This window comes from Rhinolophus hipposideros, assembly GCF_964194185.1.
Source record: "Rhinolophus hipposideros genome assembly, chromosome: 5".
NCBI classification, from domain to species: Eukaryota; Metazoa; Chordata; class Mammalia; order Chiroptera; family Rhinolophidae; genus Rhinolophus; species Rhinolophus hipposideros.
In genome coordinates, this window is record NC_138051.1 from 98,352,154 (window position 1) to 98,369,712 (window position 17,559).

The 17,559-nt window shown below is 50.9% G+C and overlaps 1 protein-coding gene across 5 annotated transcripts in view; it reads left to right on the forward strand.

Annotated features, from left to right (window-relative positions):
• Positions 1-17,559, forward strand: part of EVL (Enah/Vasp-like) — a 139,383-nt gene that overhangs the window by 84,122 nt on the left and 37,702 nt on the right. For all 5 annotated transcript variants that reach the window (XM_081048437.1, XM_081048440.1, XM_081048436.1 and 2 more), the window contains exon 3: positions 3,480-3,657. In XM_081048437.1, the coding sequence (XP_080904563.1) occupies positions 3,480-3,657 (178 nt within the window). The remainder of the gene's footprint in view (positions 1-3,479; positions 3,658-17,559) is intronic.

Consider the following 17,559-nt stretch of genomic DNA (forward strand, 5'->3'; position numbering starts at 1 on the left):
GTTACAGACAGCTCCTCCCTGATGCTGGCACCAACTGGAGGTGTAAAGTGATAGACCCTCTGAAAAATGGTTGGACAGAGCCTATTGAAACTCAGTGCACGCCTGCCTCATAACCCTCTCCTGGTATATACCCAAGAGACATGAGTGTATGTGTCCACTGAAAGACAGGTACGAAAATATTCCTAAGAGTTTCGTTCATAATAGCCAAACAATAGCTAGAAACTGCGCAAATGTCTTATTAACAGGAGAGTGGATAAGTTATTTGTGATATATCAAAAAATGCAATGTTATGTAGCAATCAAAAAGAATTAAATATTTACAAGTGCAATAACATGGGTGAATCTCATAGACATTATGAGAAACAAAATACATACCCTGTGAACCCTTTCCTATGTAGGTGAGGAACAGGCGAAAGTAACTGCGGAATCATCAGAAATGGGGACCTCTCTGGGAGGAGTGTTGGGGGAAGTGGATGGAGTGAAGCTGATCCACACCCCACAGTGGATTTGCAGGCGTGGCCATGTTCTGAGCAGAGCAAACACAGGAGTGGGACCGTTCGGTAGAAACAGTTGCAGCTGGCTGCCCATAAGGTCTACCTGGCAGTTAATCAACACTGGGTACCTCACGACACACGGTCGAGTAACATATGGGCGTGTGTCATCTGCACATACATCCAAAACACATTGCATGGACTCTCCTTTTTTAGAGGGCAGTTTAGAAGTCCCTTTTCAAATAGTAAATAAAAATTTTTAAAAGGTCATGTTCCTTGATCCAGCAGTTCTGCTTCTAGGAATATATCCTGTAGAAGTACATGTTCACACAGATACTCAGTACAGAATTAATTGTAATATGATCTTCATTATAAAGAAGCTAATGTCAGTAACTTGTCCAAGGTTATTCAACAGCAGAGTAAAAAGGTAGAATTGGAACCAAGAACGTTCTGCTCTTTTCTTGTACCTAGTACCATGGTGGTCTTCAAGGCAGTCATGACTGTTGCAGGCTGCGTCTAACCAGCAGGTGGCAGCACTGGGTGAGCCTACTTTATACTCTAGCTGTAGCTAGGACAGAAGTGACAGTCCCAAGAGCTGCAGTCAGAGGAGATACCAGTCATGTGTGACAAAGAGCCCAGAGAACTTACAGAACAGCGACATGCCCTCCAGAAGACATTCACCCCGTCTCATATCTGAAACTTCTCCAGAATTAGAGAACCAATTTATAAGGCTCCGGAGGGTAGAGCTAGGACCGGAGAGGGAATTACAGGAAGATTTCAGTTCATCGTGCTGGTGATCAAAAGCATCACAAAATCGTAGTCTGTAGACATGGCTACTAAATGCAGTTCTACCGTTAACGTACTGTGCAACTTTGGACAAGTCACTCTTCCCTGGGCCTTGGTTTTCCCAACTGTAAAAAGAGGGGATTGAGTTAGATACTGTCTTTGGTCTTTTAAGTTCCTTTCGCTGATTCCTTTGGCCACACTTTTTCCGTATTCTGGATAGGCATTGGCCTCCCCCAATTCCCACACCCCTAAGTCCCCTCCAAGAACATAGCCAACCAGAGATTTCAAATCATGGGATTCTACGTCTCATGCCCCCAGAACACCTCTCAGATACCTGGAGAGAGTAGTGCTTCACTGGAGAGTACTTCAGTATCCCTCAAACATTTTTAATGTAATGTGGTTTCCAGACATCCTTCCTTTTAAAGTGTTTCCCTCTGGCTTGCTTTGTTACTATCCACTAAAGTGCTGCACCCAACACAGAAACACTTAGGCACAGATCCTTTGGTCTGGACTTACCAGGGCAGGAAGGAACGTGTCTTATCCCCCTAGCTCTGGTCACTGTGGGTGTGCCTGCTAATCTTAGGAGTGGTTTGAACCACAGGTCACTGCACCACAGGTGCTTCTGCGCATGCATAGATGCCACAAAACCTCCAGCCCTTTTTCTGATGGCCTCCAGCTAACCCCAGAGGGAGAACCACCCCAGCAACCTAAGTGTATACATTCGCTCTTGCTGTCTTTCTCTCTCTTTAGTGTAGGACAACTCAAACCCGCCTTCTACCTGGCCGAGCCTGGGGAAAAGCTCTTCTGGGGATTGCCCACATTTGCTAGCCTCTGGCCTTACTTACCCGCCAGCACAGCAGCATGGAGCAGTAAAGGAGAGCAGTAAATCAGTTCTCATCTTAGTGCCCCCCCCAACCATCAGGGTGCCTTGGCCATGTCCCTTTGCGTCTCTGAATCTCTTCCTGAGCTCACCTTCCTGACCAGCTGTAGACAGAGTCATCTCCAAGTTCAGATCACAAAACCAACCTAGAGCCTAGAAGCCAGGGGAGATCTGAGGAATCTTCTAGTACCTCTCCTAAAGCAAAGCTCTTTCCATCACTTCACGAACAGCAGGCCGTCCACACTCTGCATACGTCCCTCTCCGGGGATGCTCGTGTTTCTCAGCTAACACTTATGGGCAGTCTGCTATGTGCCAGCAACTGTGTGAGGCGCTTTCACATGCAGGATTTCATCCTCAAAACACACTACAAGGGTACCATCCCACAGCCACTTCACATTCTTCCCCATTTATAGATAAGAAAACTGATGACTAATAAGTTCCGTGAAGTTAGGTCATGTGACTCCGACCGAGCAGAGGGGTTAGGGACTCAGAAAAATGTCTCCAGGCCTCTCACGCCTTCCCTGAGCCCTCCTTGCTGAATGTAGTCTTACAGAACTTTGAAATAATTCTCTGTTAAATGTGTAAAGAGCAAAGTTAGAGGTCAGGTGGGCCTGGTGTGGAAGTCCCTGACTACCACTCAGGTGTAAGCACCTGAGTGTCTGGATTCCGCCTTGGTCTTCTCTGCAGCTTTCCTGCTCGGCCTGGCGTTCCTCCTGGCAGTCAGCTGATATATCTTAATTGATTAATAATGAAGATACTAATAATGCTATGCATGTGTATGGCACATTTTAACTTTTCCAGGTTGTCCTTTTAACTAATAACCCATCTATGAATGCATTCTAAGTACTGGGCTTGGGGAGACATAGGAATTCAAAAAGACTCCTAGAAGGTTCGATAAGACATGCAAGACACTGTGACATTTGAGTAACCCCATGAGGTCAGTGGAGCCAGGATTATTATCCCCATTTTATAACTGGAGACACTGAGCCCCAGAGAGGTACAGTGACCACCATGGGTGACACCGCTGGGAGGCAGGGCCAGGACCAGGACGCCAGGAACCTGACTTGCAGCTCAGGACTCTCATTTGAAGGTTTTGACCATGCAGAATTATCTGTTAAATTAAATTCCTGGTTTTTAAACCCTCTCTGTTCTTAGATCATGTTGAAAGCTGGCTGGCCATGCTTTCCCCTTTTCGTGACCCCACCCCATCTCCCTGTCCTCTGGTAGCCCCAGGGGACACAATATCCTTGCCCCATAGCCGCTCCCTCCAGCTCACTTACCTTTTATTTATTTACACGTATTTCTCTCTCTTTTCCCCTCCAGGTTGTGATCAATTATTCAATCGTGAAAGGGCTGAAGTACAATCAGGCAACACCAACCTTCCACCAGTGGCGAGATGCCCGCCAGGTCTACGGCTTAAACTTCGCGAGTAAGGAAGAGGCGACCACCTTCTGCAATGCCATGCTGTTTGCCCTTAACGTCATGAATTCCCAGGAAGGAGGTAAGTAGGGCCCTGCCTGGGCTGGTGCCAAGCTCCCCGTCGTGCTACCCGCGCCTCCCACAGCTGTCTCTCGGTGCGACCGTGCCCCGCCACCATGTTGAGCTGACGTTCCGTGGATCCCCACAGAAACTGCAGCCTGACTCTAGGTTTAAAGGGAGATTAAGTTTGAAAGAGGAGAGAATGACGTTTACATCTTTTGCCATTTGTGAGCTACAGAAGCGATCTGTCCAGATCTGTTTACACTGGTCATCCTACTTCTAGAACCTGCATTTCGCAGAGATGGAAGGGAGCAAACAACAGTTTATTCTATTATTCATATGATGAATAATGAATTCATTATTCATATGATTAACAAACGTTTGCTAAATATTTGCTGAGTATAAGAAACTGGTAGGCAGCATATATTAGAAATGAATGCGTGAGTCCTTCCGCTCAAGGCGCTTAGTATTTCAGAGCAGATAAGTTCATAAGCTGCCAGTTGTAAGGACTGTGATAAGTGCTCCAATAAGGTGTGAGCAGGAGGCTCGGGGACACAGAAAGGGAAATGGGGCTGCCAAGGGAGGCTTCGACGGGGTGGTGACACTTGAAGGGTGCGGAGTTCACAAAACAGAGGTGGAAGTGGGCCTCCCTGGCACGTACAAGGCCCACGGGCATGAGAGTTCAACGTGTGCTGGAAAGAGTTCACTGCAGAGTTTCTGGGCCCGGGGTGCACATAGGAGACAGGTTGGGAATGAAACCAGAAGGTGGTGGGGACTGCACAGTGAAAGACCCCTAAGGCCTGGAAGACTGGGAGGGCTGATACCTGGCGTAGTCCGCGAGCCGGTGCTGGCCAGTTTCTCAGCAGGGCGTTAAAGCAAAGAAGCAAAAATACGTGTGGTTTGTTATGGAAATTTTCAGTGTTGGCTTCAGGGAGGACGAGGCTTTCCAGGGCGTGGGTGTCTCGATGACCCCAGACGTGGTCCTGCCCTTGGCTGGAGCTCCGACCTGGTAGAGCCCTGGTTAAGAACCGGGCTTGGGGACACGCTGCTGGGCCTGAGTCCTGGTTCTTCCACGTTCTGGCTGGGGAACCCTTACACAAGTGACTGCATTTGCTGTGCTTCAGTTTCTTTATCTATAAAACGGGGGCCATACAGGGTTATTTTTACATTTAAATGAGCTAGAAAGTAAGATGTTTAGCAGACTGCCTGATACATATCAGTCACCCAGTGTTAGTATTGTGCGTTTTAATTTCTGTCATCGCTGCTGCTGCAGCCAGCATTGGGTGGGAAGTGGGGAGACGTGGAGGGAGGTGGCTTTTAAACGTTCACTGGCCTGATACACTGCAGCTCTGGGACCCAATGTAAAGCCTGGGGGATTTTTTTTAGTAAATAAAGAACATGCTTTGAGCATGCTTCCCATAAGTCATGCACAGAACACTTGCCATGCTCTTTCCACTGTGAAATGGCTCCAAGATGTGTGGATTTTAGGCTGTGAACTTGGGGTGTATGGTAGACAGGCCGCTCACCCACAGCCGTGTGGAGCGACCAATACCAGCCTGAAGCATTGTAGGCACCAAATAAATGTTTATTAAACTGTCTTTTTTCCACCCAAGAGCCTTGAGCTTCGCAGTAAAGCGAGCTGGCTTTACGGTTTCGATCTGAACCGCCCCAGGATGTGAGAGCATTAAGCTTCACTTTATCTCTGCACAGGGATAATTGAGGGGCAAGAAAAGGTTTTAGTTGAATCAGGCAGCTAACTTTTTCAAAGCAACCACTTAAATAAAAGCTACTAGTTACTTTATTAGGTGGGTGCAAAAGTAACTGCAGTTTTAGACCTTGAATTTTAAATCATTATAACTCGACTCAAATATATCTTTATTAATCAAAATAGGACCCATTACAATCAACACATTTATGCCAAGAAATAAGTTTGTTTATTCCTGTAGCATAAAAATCCATGCTTCGGGATTCGACAAAGTCTTGGAAAGCATTTTCTACATCCTGCTGGTTGTGGACGCATTTTCCCTGCAAAAGTTGTTGAGATGCTTGAAGAAGTGGTAGTTAGTTGGCGAGAGGTCAGGTGAATATGGTGGAGGAGGCAAAACTTTGCAGCCCAATTTGTTCAACATTTCCCCCCCTTTTTTTAAGGGGAACAGGACTTTATTGGGGAACAGTGTGTACTTCCAGGACTTTTTCCAAGTCCAGGACTTTTTGTTGTCCTTTCAGCCTTAGTTGTGGAGGGCGCAGCTCAGCTCCAGGTCCAGTTGCTGTTGTTAGTTGCAGGGGGCGCAGCCCGCCATCCCTTGTGGGAGTCCAGGAGTCGAACTGGCAACCGTGTGGTTGAGAGGACGTGCTCCAGCCAACTGAGCCATCTGGCACTGGCCCATGTGGGAATCGAACCGGCAGCCTTTGGAGTTAGGAGCACAGAGCTCCAACCACCTGAGCCACCGGGCCGGCCCCTTGTTCAACTTTTGAAGCATTGGTTGTGCAGTGTGCACTCGGGCATTGTCGTGGAGAAGAATTGGACCCTTTTCTGTTGACCAGTGCCGGCTGCAGGCGTTGCAATTCTCAGTGCATCTCATCGATTTGCTGAGCGTCCTTCTCAGATGTAATGGTTTCGCTGGGATTCAGAAAGCTGTAGTGGATCAGACCGGCAGCAGACCACCACACAGTGAGCATGACCTTTCTTGGGTGCAAGTTTGGCTTTGGGAAGGGCTTTGGAGCTTCAACCACTGAGCTGGTCGTCACCGGTTGTCGTATAAAATCCACTTTTCGTCGCATGTCACAGTCCGATCGAGAAATAGTTTGTTGTTGCGTAGAATTAGAGAAGACAACACTTCAAAATGACGATTTTTTTGATTTTTGGTCAGCTCATGAGGCACCCACTTATCGAGCTTTTTCACCTTTCCAATTTGCTTCAAATGCGAACGGCCATAGAATGGCCGACGTTGAGTTCTCCGGCAACTTCTCGTGTAGTTGTACGAGGATCAGCTTCGATGGTTTCTCTCAATTGGTCATTGTCAACTTCGGCCACTACTCTCCTCGTCTTCAAGGCTCTCGTCTCCTTGGCAAAACTTCTTGAACCACCACTGCACTGTACGTTCCTTAGCAGGTCCTGGGCCAAATGCGTTGTTAGCATTGTGAGTTGTCTCTGCTGCTTTACGACCGGTTTTGAACTCGAATAAGAAAATCATTCAAACTTGCTTTTTGTCTAACATCATTTCCATAGTCTAAAATAAATATGAAATAAACAGCAAATAATAAGTCATTAGCAAAAAACATAAAGCGAGAAATGTGCATTAAAATGATGTGTCACATAATCACATTTATTTAAGAATGTATTCCAGTATCAAATGGCACATTTCAACAATGCAAAAACCGCAATTTTGTACCAACCTAATAAATTCTCCATAGAATCGCAAGGAGATCAGTTAATCCACCTCATTTTCACATAAGAAACCTGTGACCCATTCTAAGGAAATAGGTTGTCCTCAGTGTCAGGTAGTCACTCAGAGTGAGTGGAGGTCTTTGTGGGGGTCACCAGCTAGTTTGGGGGGTGTGGTCACAATGTGCGAGTGGCCTGATTTAAAACTCTCAGAAGTCGCAGTTGCCTGTCAGGGTTTGTTGGCCGTGGCCTGACCTGCTTCTGTGGGTGTGACCTTCGGTGGAGGGGAGACTCTGGGCCCATGAGAATTACACTTTTTCGTCACCGGAGGCGACACTCCGTGCACAGATCCAGAGATGTGCCTCTGGAGGGGCTTTTACACATTTGAAAGCCAGGACCCCGCGTCCTGATGGAAACCATATCCCTCCCACCCCTCCCCTGGACAACCAGGGTGTCAGCATCTGTGACGACAGCAATTTTACCTGTGTTTGAACTTCACTGTGTGTGCACTTCATACAGTGTGTGCTTTTGTGCATGATTTCTTTCCCTCAACATTATGTTTGGGGTTCATCCAAAGTCAGTGTCTCTGTCATTGGCTCCTTGTCAAGGCAGGTGCAACTCCGACCGTTCTTCAGCCGTGAGCCCCGGTGCTGGGTCAGGCAGCGTCTCCACCGTCTGCTCAGCCCACTGGCTCCGCACAAAGCCCCTTGCTGCCAGCTAATTGTGACGTCTTCTACAAAATCCCCTCTGTGTCGGGAAAGTCCATCCTCCTTCTTTTGGGGGAAGGCGTTTGCTACAGTGAAAAAGGCATTTGTTTGGGGGCAGCTAGATCTTTATTATATTAGGTCTTTGCTCTGCCATTTGTGGCCTTGGGCTAATAAACCCTGCTTCCTACAGTTGTTCTGAACTTGAAATTTGAAATGTTTATAAAGCACTTGGCGTGTGGTGCCTGGTATGTGATAAGAGCACGAATAATACTGGTTCTTCCCCTTTTGGTCTTGTTACATGTTGTTATCTGTAAGCTTCAGTGCCCTTATTTGTAAAATGGGCTCCTAAGCCCCACTTACAAAGGTGTGGAGAGGATTCAAGGGCCCCACGTAGTACGTGGCACCCGTACATCTTGCCCTCAACTCCCTCTCCCTCTCGTTCTGCGGTGGCATCTGGGGCTTGCGCCTTCCAGTCCTGGCTGTTCTAAGCAGGTTGGGTCTTGCTGAGCAGTGCCTACCTCTCCCTCCTCGTGTGCGGGCACCAACCAGTGTGGCCTCCTCCGGGGTCTTCCAAGCCTGCCAGACACGAGATACTTAGAAACTTTAAAGCAACTGTGAGACCATCCCAGCTGCTGAGGACACTGGTGAACAGCCTTCACTGCCCCTTCTGCCTGAGGCCCGCCGCAGCCCTGGAGACGAGTCCCCAGATAATGTCGCTAGGTTAGGAAGCCAGGCTCAGAGAGGGGTGTGACTTCCCTGTAATGCCACCACCAGAGAATTAGCAGAAATTTAACCCAGACTTCACTCAGTCATGCAGGCGGCGCAGTCTGCGTGCTCACAAGAAGCAGAGGCCACGCTTTGTGTCTGTCTGTGTCCCTTCCTACCGCTCAGCCTAGTGAAGCCACTGTCAAGCCAAGATTCTTAATACTTTAGAGAGAGAATTAGAGAGAAAATTGGCACAACAGAGTCATACTTTGGCTGCCTACGTTCTACAAGGAAGAGACAGGCATTTGACCCACGAAAGATCTGGTTTTCTGACATTGTTCGTTGGTGCCCACAAAATCTGCCTTCTCACAGTAGTGAGTGTGGCATGCTCATTCCTCAATGTCAGACCCAACCTAGGGAACCTAACGCCAATTTAGATGACAGATAGATAGATAGATAGATAGATAGATAGATAGACAGACAGATAGACAGATAGATAGATTCTTTTTTTTTTTTTTTAATCGTCATGGAGGTTGTCTTCAGGTCCCTGGGTGAAGGGCAGGAGTGCAGAGCTGGATTAGGGTTCTCTTGGGACCCACAAGGCTCTGAGTTCAGAGATTATCTCAGTGGACAGGGAAAATCAAACACGGGGTCATTGGGGCTTTTTCTATAGAAATTGACATCTGAGGTTGTTTTGGGAACAAGGAGGTGCTATGCGGTTCCTAATGCCTGGCTGTCTTCTGAACAAAGGAGAAGGAAGGCTAACTCCACAAAGCCCCCTTGGATGGAGCTGGGGCCCCAGCTCCCTGGGGCAGCACCTCCCTGAAGCCACAGCTTCCTGGGGCAGCACCTCCCTGAGGCCGCACCTCCCTGGGGCAGCAGCTCCCTGAGTTCACACCTCCCTGAGGCTGCACCTCCCTGGGGCAGCAGCTCCCTGAGGCCGCAGCTCCCTGAGGTCCCACCTCCCTGAGGCCGCACCTCCCTGGGGCAGCAGCTCCCTGAGGTCCCACCTCCCTGAGGCCACAGCTCCCTGAGGTCCCACCTCCCTGAGGCCACAGCTCCCCCGAGGCCGCAGCACCCCGGGGCAGCAACTCCCTGAGGCCACAGCTCCCTGAGATCCCACCTCCCTGAGGCCACAGCTCCCCGAGGCCGCACCTCCCTGAGGCCACAGCTCCCTGAAGTCCCACCTCCCTGAGGCCACAGCTCCCTGAGGTCCCACCTCCCTGAGGCCACAGCTCCCTGGGGCAGCACCTCCCTGAGGCCACAGCTCCCTGAGGCTGCAGCTCTCCGTGGAGGTTGCTGGCCCCTGCTGTTCATAGTGTGTGGTTCACAGACAGGCAGCCCAGCTTTTCTGGGTTTCCTGATGTTGCATGACGAGCTGGGTGGCCACTGGCAGTGCTCGTGCTTAGGTGGGAGCTCAGACTGGTACTTCTTTGGCTTAGTTGGATGACAAAGGTGATGATTATAGTGATGACAGTATTATATAGACTTTGTCTTCCAAGCCCAGGCTTTAGTTTCTCACCAGGCTACTTCTCCCATACACCCCTTCCTTGCCCTTCTTAGAGAAAAGCAGCCTAGCGCCTGAGGGCACAGCCATGCAGGAAGACCTCATCTGGCTAAGGAAGTGCTTCCTCATGCTCTAAAGTGCTTATAATGTGCTTTTATTTCCAGCAGGTCGTCAGCCACACTGCTGTTACACACATGTATTCACATGGGGCCTGGGATTCAGAAAGTTGACATGTCTGACGAAGCCTTCCACTGGAATTGAGAGTCAGAGTTAGGGCTTCCGGTTGGAAATGCAGTTTTTCCTACAACTCTGCAGGGCCTCGTAGGCCAGAGAAGGAGGCCACCAAGCCAGTGTCCTAGGAGTCCCGCCTGCACCCACAGCTCTTCTCACTTTGGGGATCGTGGGGGCTTGGGTGGGCCGGTGAGCGTGGGTCATAGCACATTACAGCTGCTCGCGGAAGGACGACCCAGGACACGGGGGCCTCAGTGGGTCGGGTCTGCAGCGTCACGACTCCTGAACCACTGGTGTCAGCTCCAGACAGCACTTGCCTAGGCTCCCTGTGCCCAGTCTTCAGTGGGACCACACCACAGGCAGCATTTGAACAGCCCTGCAGCTCGGGCTCCCTCCCCCTGCGGTGTGTCCTCTTGGCAGGTACCGGTTCATACTTCAGTGCCTTATAAAGACAACTGCTTCTCTGTGCTTTCATGTGAGTCTGCTTCTGATTCTCTGTGTGACCTCAGATGGGTCACTTCTCCATGGGCCTCAGTTTCCCCATCTCTGAGAGGAGGGATACGGACTCGATCAAGATGGGCACAAGTCCTTGTCGCTCAGATGGTGGCGGTTCTGTGTGTGTTGCGTGGACAGGAGTGGGATCCTAGCTCACCACTTACGCTGTTGTCCCTGTGCCTGTTGCTGGGAGCAGCTAACACCCTGTGAGGAAACTACAGCAGTGGGATGTCCTCTGTACCTGCGGGAGGGTCCCCCGCACAGCGGGCGGAGCCTCCCTCTTAGTCCATAATCGCTGGGCGAGGCAATCCTTGTTTATTGAAAAGTAGGGGTGGCCGCTTGGCTCAGTTGGTTAGAGCGCGGTGATCCTAGTAACACCAGGCTTGCCGGTCCGATCCCCGCATGCGCCACTGTGAGCTGCGCCCTCCACAACTGGATTGAAACAACTACTTGACTTGGAGCTGATGGGTCCTGGAAAAACGCTTAAAATAAATAAAAAGTTTAAAGAAAAATAGAAAATACCTACAAGTAAACAAACGGGACCCCTACTCCTACAACCCACAGGTAACTGCTAGTTAACGCTTCTCCACCCTTCCAGACTGTTCTGTGTTCATATATGAGTGAGGAGCTATTCCCCAGAGGTAGTCTGCACAGGCCATCTTCTGAGCTGCTCTCCTCACTCGGCGCTGTGGTATGAGTGTGTTTCCGTGTCAGGAAGGCGGATCGGGACACCATGTAAGTGGCCTGAGTACTGCACTGAATGCCGCGTAGAGACGGCCCGTAGTTGAACCGGTCTCCGCTTTTGAACATGTAGGTTGTTCCCATTTTTCACTGTTATATTCATGTGTATGTTTGTATGTATGCTTCTCATCTTACACGTCTGTCCTTGCACTCTTGTCCAATTATTTCCTGGGCATATTTCTGAGTCAAACAATATAAACAGTTTCTAAGTTTTGACATATCTTTCCCAGATGCCTTCAAGAATGAGGGTACTGGTTTACACTCTGTCCAGCACGTGGCCAGTCACCCACTGCCTGGCCTTCCCCAGGACAAGGCATGTGCTCTTGCCAATCTTAGTAACTCAGGAGAAGGGAAAACGTATCGTTTCCATCTGCATTTTTCTTTACTGGTAGGGTGAACATTTTTTGTACATTAATTGGTGGTCTCATTTTCCCCATTATTTTCAGCAGCAGCTTTAATTCAGTGCTATACTGTGGAGGAATGCAGGTTTCTTGCACCCTTAGGGACACCTGCATAATTTCCCACTCCCGAAGTCTGTGGGTCCTGTAGTGACCAAGGGGTCTCGGGTTTCCCTTGGCAACGGTTTCGGGCTCGGTGATAGATAATAAATACGCCTTCCTCCCTCATCGAGACGCTGTAAGGTTGTGTCTGCATTGTCTGCTTGTCCTCCAAGGTCTTTGGCGACTGAGGCCGCTCGCAGCCCTTTCTATATGCTGCAGGTGAGCTGCGTCTGCTCAGTAGATAAGAGGCCTTGGTGGCCAGGAGCTGGCAGACCCGGATTCTGGGCCTCGGATTCTTCGTCTGTATGATGGGGTGGAGTGTCTGTCTCACGGCATGAGAGCACAAGGAGATGATGGGTGAGGAAGGCTTCTGAGGCGCACCCCCCTCAGACGTGAAGGGGCGTGGCCAACTCCCATTCGACTAAGGAAGATGCCTGCCCTACCACAGTGTCTGAAATTCCTGGGGGAACTCGTCCCTCCGGGAGTTCCCTAGAATCAGTGGGCGGAGCCTGGCCTGGAAGTCAGGAGTCGGTTCTCAGCCCAGTCAGCCCAGGCTCGCACATGGCGTAAGGCGCGTTTTCTCTCTACTGGGCGGGAGGTGTCTGGTGACTGTGACAGACAGGCCTGCACAGTGAAGTTTTGTTTGGCATCTCCCACAAGCACACGAAGGTGACAGACTTAATTATCTGAGCCAGAACTGAACCCTGTCTTAAACAGCGTTCCCTTTTTTCTCTTTAACCAGTTTTCATATGTGCTGAATTTCTAGGAATGGAATTGCCACGTATTTCAAAGGAAACTTGTGCTTTGGTTTGTTTTCTGGTTTAGAAACATTGCCCCTTGTGAGGTTTGTTTTCACCCCACAACCCCCCGTGATCAAATCTGTCTGTAGCATCAGCATTAACTGGGACCTGTGTGAGCACGTAACTGACTGTCCCCGTGTCGCTGTGTGAGCGGCTATGACTGCGTACCACAGTGTATGTTCTAGTGCAGATCTGGTCTTATCCTCCTCTAGAGTGTACTTAAGGCATTGCTTTTCCTAATTCACGTATGTACGTTATCTAATCTATACCGTGAATTTCACTTCAAGATAATACAGGAATCAAGAAACGTTCTAAAACGTTTGTAATGAAAAGGGACCATTGAGTCTGGGAGGATGGGCTAGAAGTTCTGTAAAAATCGGACTATTGTTCCTTCTTGCATCACATCCATTGTCTCAGAGTGTCACTGACAGTGCCAGGTGATAGCCCAATGTCTGTGCCCATCTTACAGCTGAGAACACTGACCCCCAGAGGGAGGAAGTCAGGGCTTGGCCCAGACCAGCTATAGACCTGGCCCAGTCGGGAAGAGAAGCTGCGATCAGAACGCTGTTCCTCTTCCCATGCAGAGGCAACGAGGTGGGGTAGAAACACCATGATGTCGTGGAAAAAGGACGTGCCTCTCCGGCTGGCTCCGTGGTGTGAAAGAGAACCCCTCCGTCCTCTCATGTGGCCTCCTCCCTGAGCGATTCACCACGTGGTCTCACACCAGGTGTGTGGTTGCCCGCAGGTCAGGGGCTCCGTCTCACAAGACTGCCCCCGCCCCGCCTACTTCAGACACTAGTTGTCACCTGTGCTGCTGACCAACATGCTATAATCCAGAGGTTCCCACGACCCTCTCCTGGGCTTCAGTTAATTTGCTAGAGCTGCTCACGGAGCTCAGGAAGACATTGTCCTTACTCGATTTCTGGTTTGTTACAGAGGACATAACCCAGGACTGACCAGATGCCCGGGGCTGGGGATGGGGCAAGGGACGCAGAGCTTCCACGCCCTCTGCGTACCCCACTTTCCACACGTGGGACAACTCCTGCTGCACCGCTTGTAAGCAGTGAGACCCTGAGCAAGTCACTTCATCTGTAAAGTGGATATACTAATGCCCCTGATTGTTGCAGGGTTACCTTACACCATAGCTGTGTAAGACACTTCATACTTGTAGGTGTCCAGTAAATAAAGCCTGTTTCCTTCAGGCTGCCCCCCACCCTGCTCCACTTTTTCTCCCCAGATCCAGTACTCTTCCATTAAACTACTTTAGGTTCTCTGAAAACTTCTCCCATCATTGTGTCATTGTGCCCCATTGTTCTGGGAGAGCAGGGTCCTAATGGCCTCTGAAGCAGGCCCCAGCTGATGGGATCCAGCCACATGGGTGGTGGGAGTGAATGTCTGAGAAAATCTTCCTCCTCAGAGCCTCTGCTGGGGTGGTAGAAGGTAGTCAGCCAGTTGGGCTGAGGGTGGGAGCGGGGAAAGGAGCCTCCGGCGTCAGGAACTGTGTACATTCTGCAGATGACAAAACTGAGACCAGTGAGGGGAGGGCTTTGCGCAGGGTCACAGCAAGTCAGGGGCGGAGCTGAGGCCCACACACTATCTCCCACCATCCCAGGTGGCTCACGTTTGATATTCCCATTCCTTCCAAAGGAAGAATTCTCCCTGGGGTCTAGGAAGAAGGCTGAGGGACAAGAAAACCCGAGCTGAGGAGGACGTGCGTGAGCTTGCTTTCTGCCCTTTTGGTCCTCTCTCATGAAATGTGGCCAGACCTTCCCAGTGGGTAGAACTGCCTGCCCTTACCTGGCCAGCTCACCTACACAGTATCCTTTAGCTCACTCTCCCACGGCCTCGCCTCTCCTCCTGTCAACTCAGGACAGAGTGCGGAGACCCCAGACCAAGACAAAGGGTTCACGTCTCAACTCCTGCTAAGACCCCAAGAAACTCTTTCCAAATCAGAAGATCCGGCAACCCCTACTCATTGCAAAGTCATAGACACTCCCAGTAGGTCCCTGGGAGTGACAGGGGAGCTGGCCAAACTTCACACTGTGACTGAGCCTGAATGTGTGTAGAAGAGAAGAGAAGGCGCAGAGAGCCCCCTCCATGGCATACACCGTGGGTCAGGGCTCATGGACACCTCCAGGAGGTCCATTATACCCAGAGCTAAAGGAAGGAGCCTCTTTCCCCAGAACCTTAGGATGTCTCCTGGAGCCCCTAGAGTGGGGAGGGGGTATTGGAATACATGTGTCGCAGTGCCACCTGGGACAGCGGTTGTCCTGCTAGAGCTAGACCGTCGCAAGAAGTTCTTTCACAGGGTAGAAGTCAGGAGCTGCTGGCTGTCGCTGATCGGCTGTGTGACCTTGGGCAGGACTCTTCCTCCAAGCCTCAATTTCCCGTCTGTAAAGTGGGTAGTGATTATCTCAAATGTGGCCATGGGTGTAGAGCACAGCGCAGTGCTGAGGGCAGGAGCTCTGAAGACTCGCTGGCCAGAACAAGCCTAACCGGGAACTGAGGAGCTTAGTGCTCCGATGCAGTTTCCTCTGGAGGCCTCAGCACAGGTTAGATGTAGGAGTGCCTCCGAATGGTAGAGCCTGGTACTGCAGGGTTCGGTGGTGGGTGGACCAGAAGCACGAGTAGTCAGTCACTTTGTTTACAGTTTCGGGGCTGAATGCAGTGAATTTCAAGCTGGTTATTTTGAGGAGTTCCAAGTGTTCACTTAGGTATGCCAGGGCCTCACCCTGATGCAAACAAACTACTTCCACTTTCCTTTATCTGTTGGGACTCTGAAAAAAAGGAAAAAAAGAAGAACCTGGCAGCCTAATAGAAATCCACATGGGGGGATTGAAACACACAATGAGTGCTTATCTTTATGAACCTTGGAATACGACGGTATATCCTTTTCTTAGTTGGTTGCTTGTAATCACACCATTGCTGGATTTCATGATATGACCCTCCTGGTGCTGGGTGATACGTTTTCCCAATGTCCCGTGTCCTTAATCGATACCCAGTGCAGCATCACCACAGCCTGAGAAGGAGCCCCGGCGGGGACTTCTACACAGACAGCCATTTCCTCACATTGTTCCATCTCGTAAGCCTTTCTGTTGAAAAGTACCTTCCTTTCTCCCTATGGAAAAAGAAATACTGGGCTGTCTTCATCTCTCTCCTGCTGAGGCTGTTGGCACTGTCTGCCCCACCTGAGATTTGGAAAGTAGGTCCCGCCGCGTGGCCACCTCCCAGGCACCCTCCCTGCGCCCTCCCCCCACTCCCGACTGCCCTCTGGTGGCCACTTCCTGAGTGCCCCTGCAGGCCAGTTCCTGGCCAGCCTCTGCTCAGAGACCGCCCTCGTCCTCCTTGCCAACAGGGCACAAGGCCACACTTGTGCCAGAATGCCCCCTGCCCACTGTCCCCCCTCACCCTCCCCCACACTTTCGAGCCCACTCCTGTCAGACATTGCTTCTGAGGTGAGGTCTTTCCAGCCACCGTGATAGCTCACGCGCTCCTTCCCCACCACACGGCGTTGTGCTTTGGCCTCCGTCATAGTGCTTAGCAGCACCCGTGGGCATGTCCTATTGCTCCAGGTTGGAGAGTCAGAAAGTGTCCTCAAAAGCCAGTGCACTGTCTAATGTATGAGCTCTTGCTGCAGCCACACCAAGTAGATGAGCAAACCACGACCCCACGGGCTTGCCAGGCTGTGGCCCAGGCCGAGCGCCCCGCTGGGATTGCACTGGACGGTTATACTGACGCAGGCTGTGCCCTGGGCCTGATCCCCGACCCAGCTTTGACTGTGGTCGCCTGCTTGGCACCAGCTCAATCCCTGGAGTCATCGTCTGCCCCTGGAGGGTTGTAGCAGGACCCTAACCAGTCCTCCTCTTCCCCTTCTTCAGTCTGTCCTCCCTGCTGGCACCTCTAACGCGGCCTTTCTAAAGGACCAAGCGCCTTCATGTCCTGGCTCCCGCCTCACTGGAGTTCCCCTCATGCCAGACCAGGCTGTGCCCCCCCACCAGGGGCATTGCACTTGGGGTGCTGTCTGCTGCTGCCCTGCCCTCCCTGCGGGTGCCCCAGCAGACCACGGGGCTCTTGTCCAGCTCTGAACACACTCTAGTCCCACACTTGGAACTCATGGTTTGCTTTCTAGACTGTGAACCCCTGGAGGGCAGGCAGCTTGCTTTTACCTCTGCGGTGAAGAAGGGCTCTCACATCCTAGGTGTTCGGTTTGGTGGGCTCACCAGTGGGTGCCCGTGTCCCTTTTGTGTGTTCACATAGCCTGGCGCTTCCTGCCATCGCACCATCCTCTGCAGACCAAGACGACATTCCTGAACCAGTGCCACTCGCCAGCCTGTGAAACTGGGCGCAAGGTGAGGGGTGCTATCTGTGATTGAGGGACATGGCAAATAGAATTGTCTCACACAGAAATCGCACCCGTCACCTTGGCCCTCCAAGCACCGCCCCTGAACCCAGGCACGCGCCTGCACCAGCCAGCAACCTTCTTTTCACGGACCTACAGCTGTTTGTGACTCTGAGGTGCGTGTGCGTCAGATGTGGACTCAGACCTCAGTTCACGTGCAGCTTGTGCCAAGGTGCGCCCTGGATGAGTCACCTTCCTGAGACTCGATTTCTCCTTCTGTACAATAGGTTGATCTTACCTACCTCGCAGGGTTGTTGTGAGGACAGCGTTGTGAAAGTTCTTTGTCACCTGTAAATTATATAGCTATTTGAAGTTACTCTTTTAAAAAAGTATATTGGAAGTATTAACGATATCCGCTCCGGGAGTGACGCCCGTCGCCCGTGCTTTGGGACACAGAGGGAGACCAGGCTGGGATGGTGGGGAGCGCTGGGGGATGAGGGAAGTGGGGCGTGAT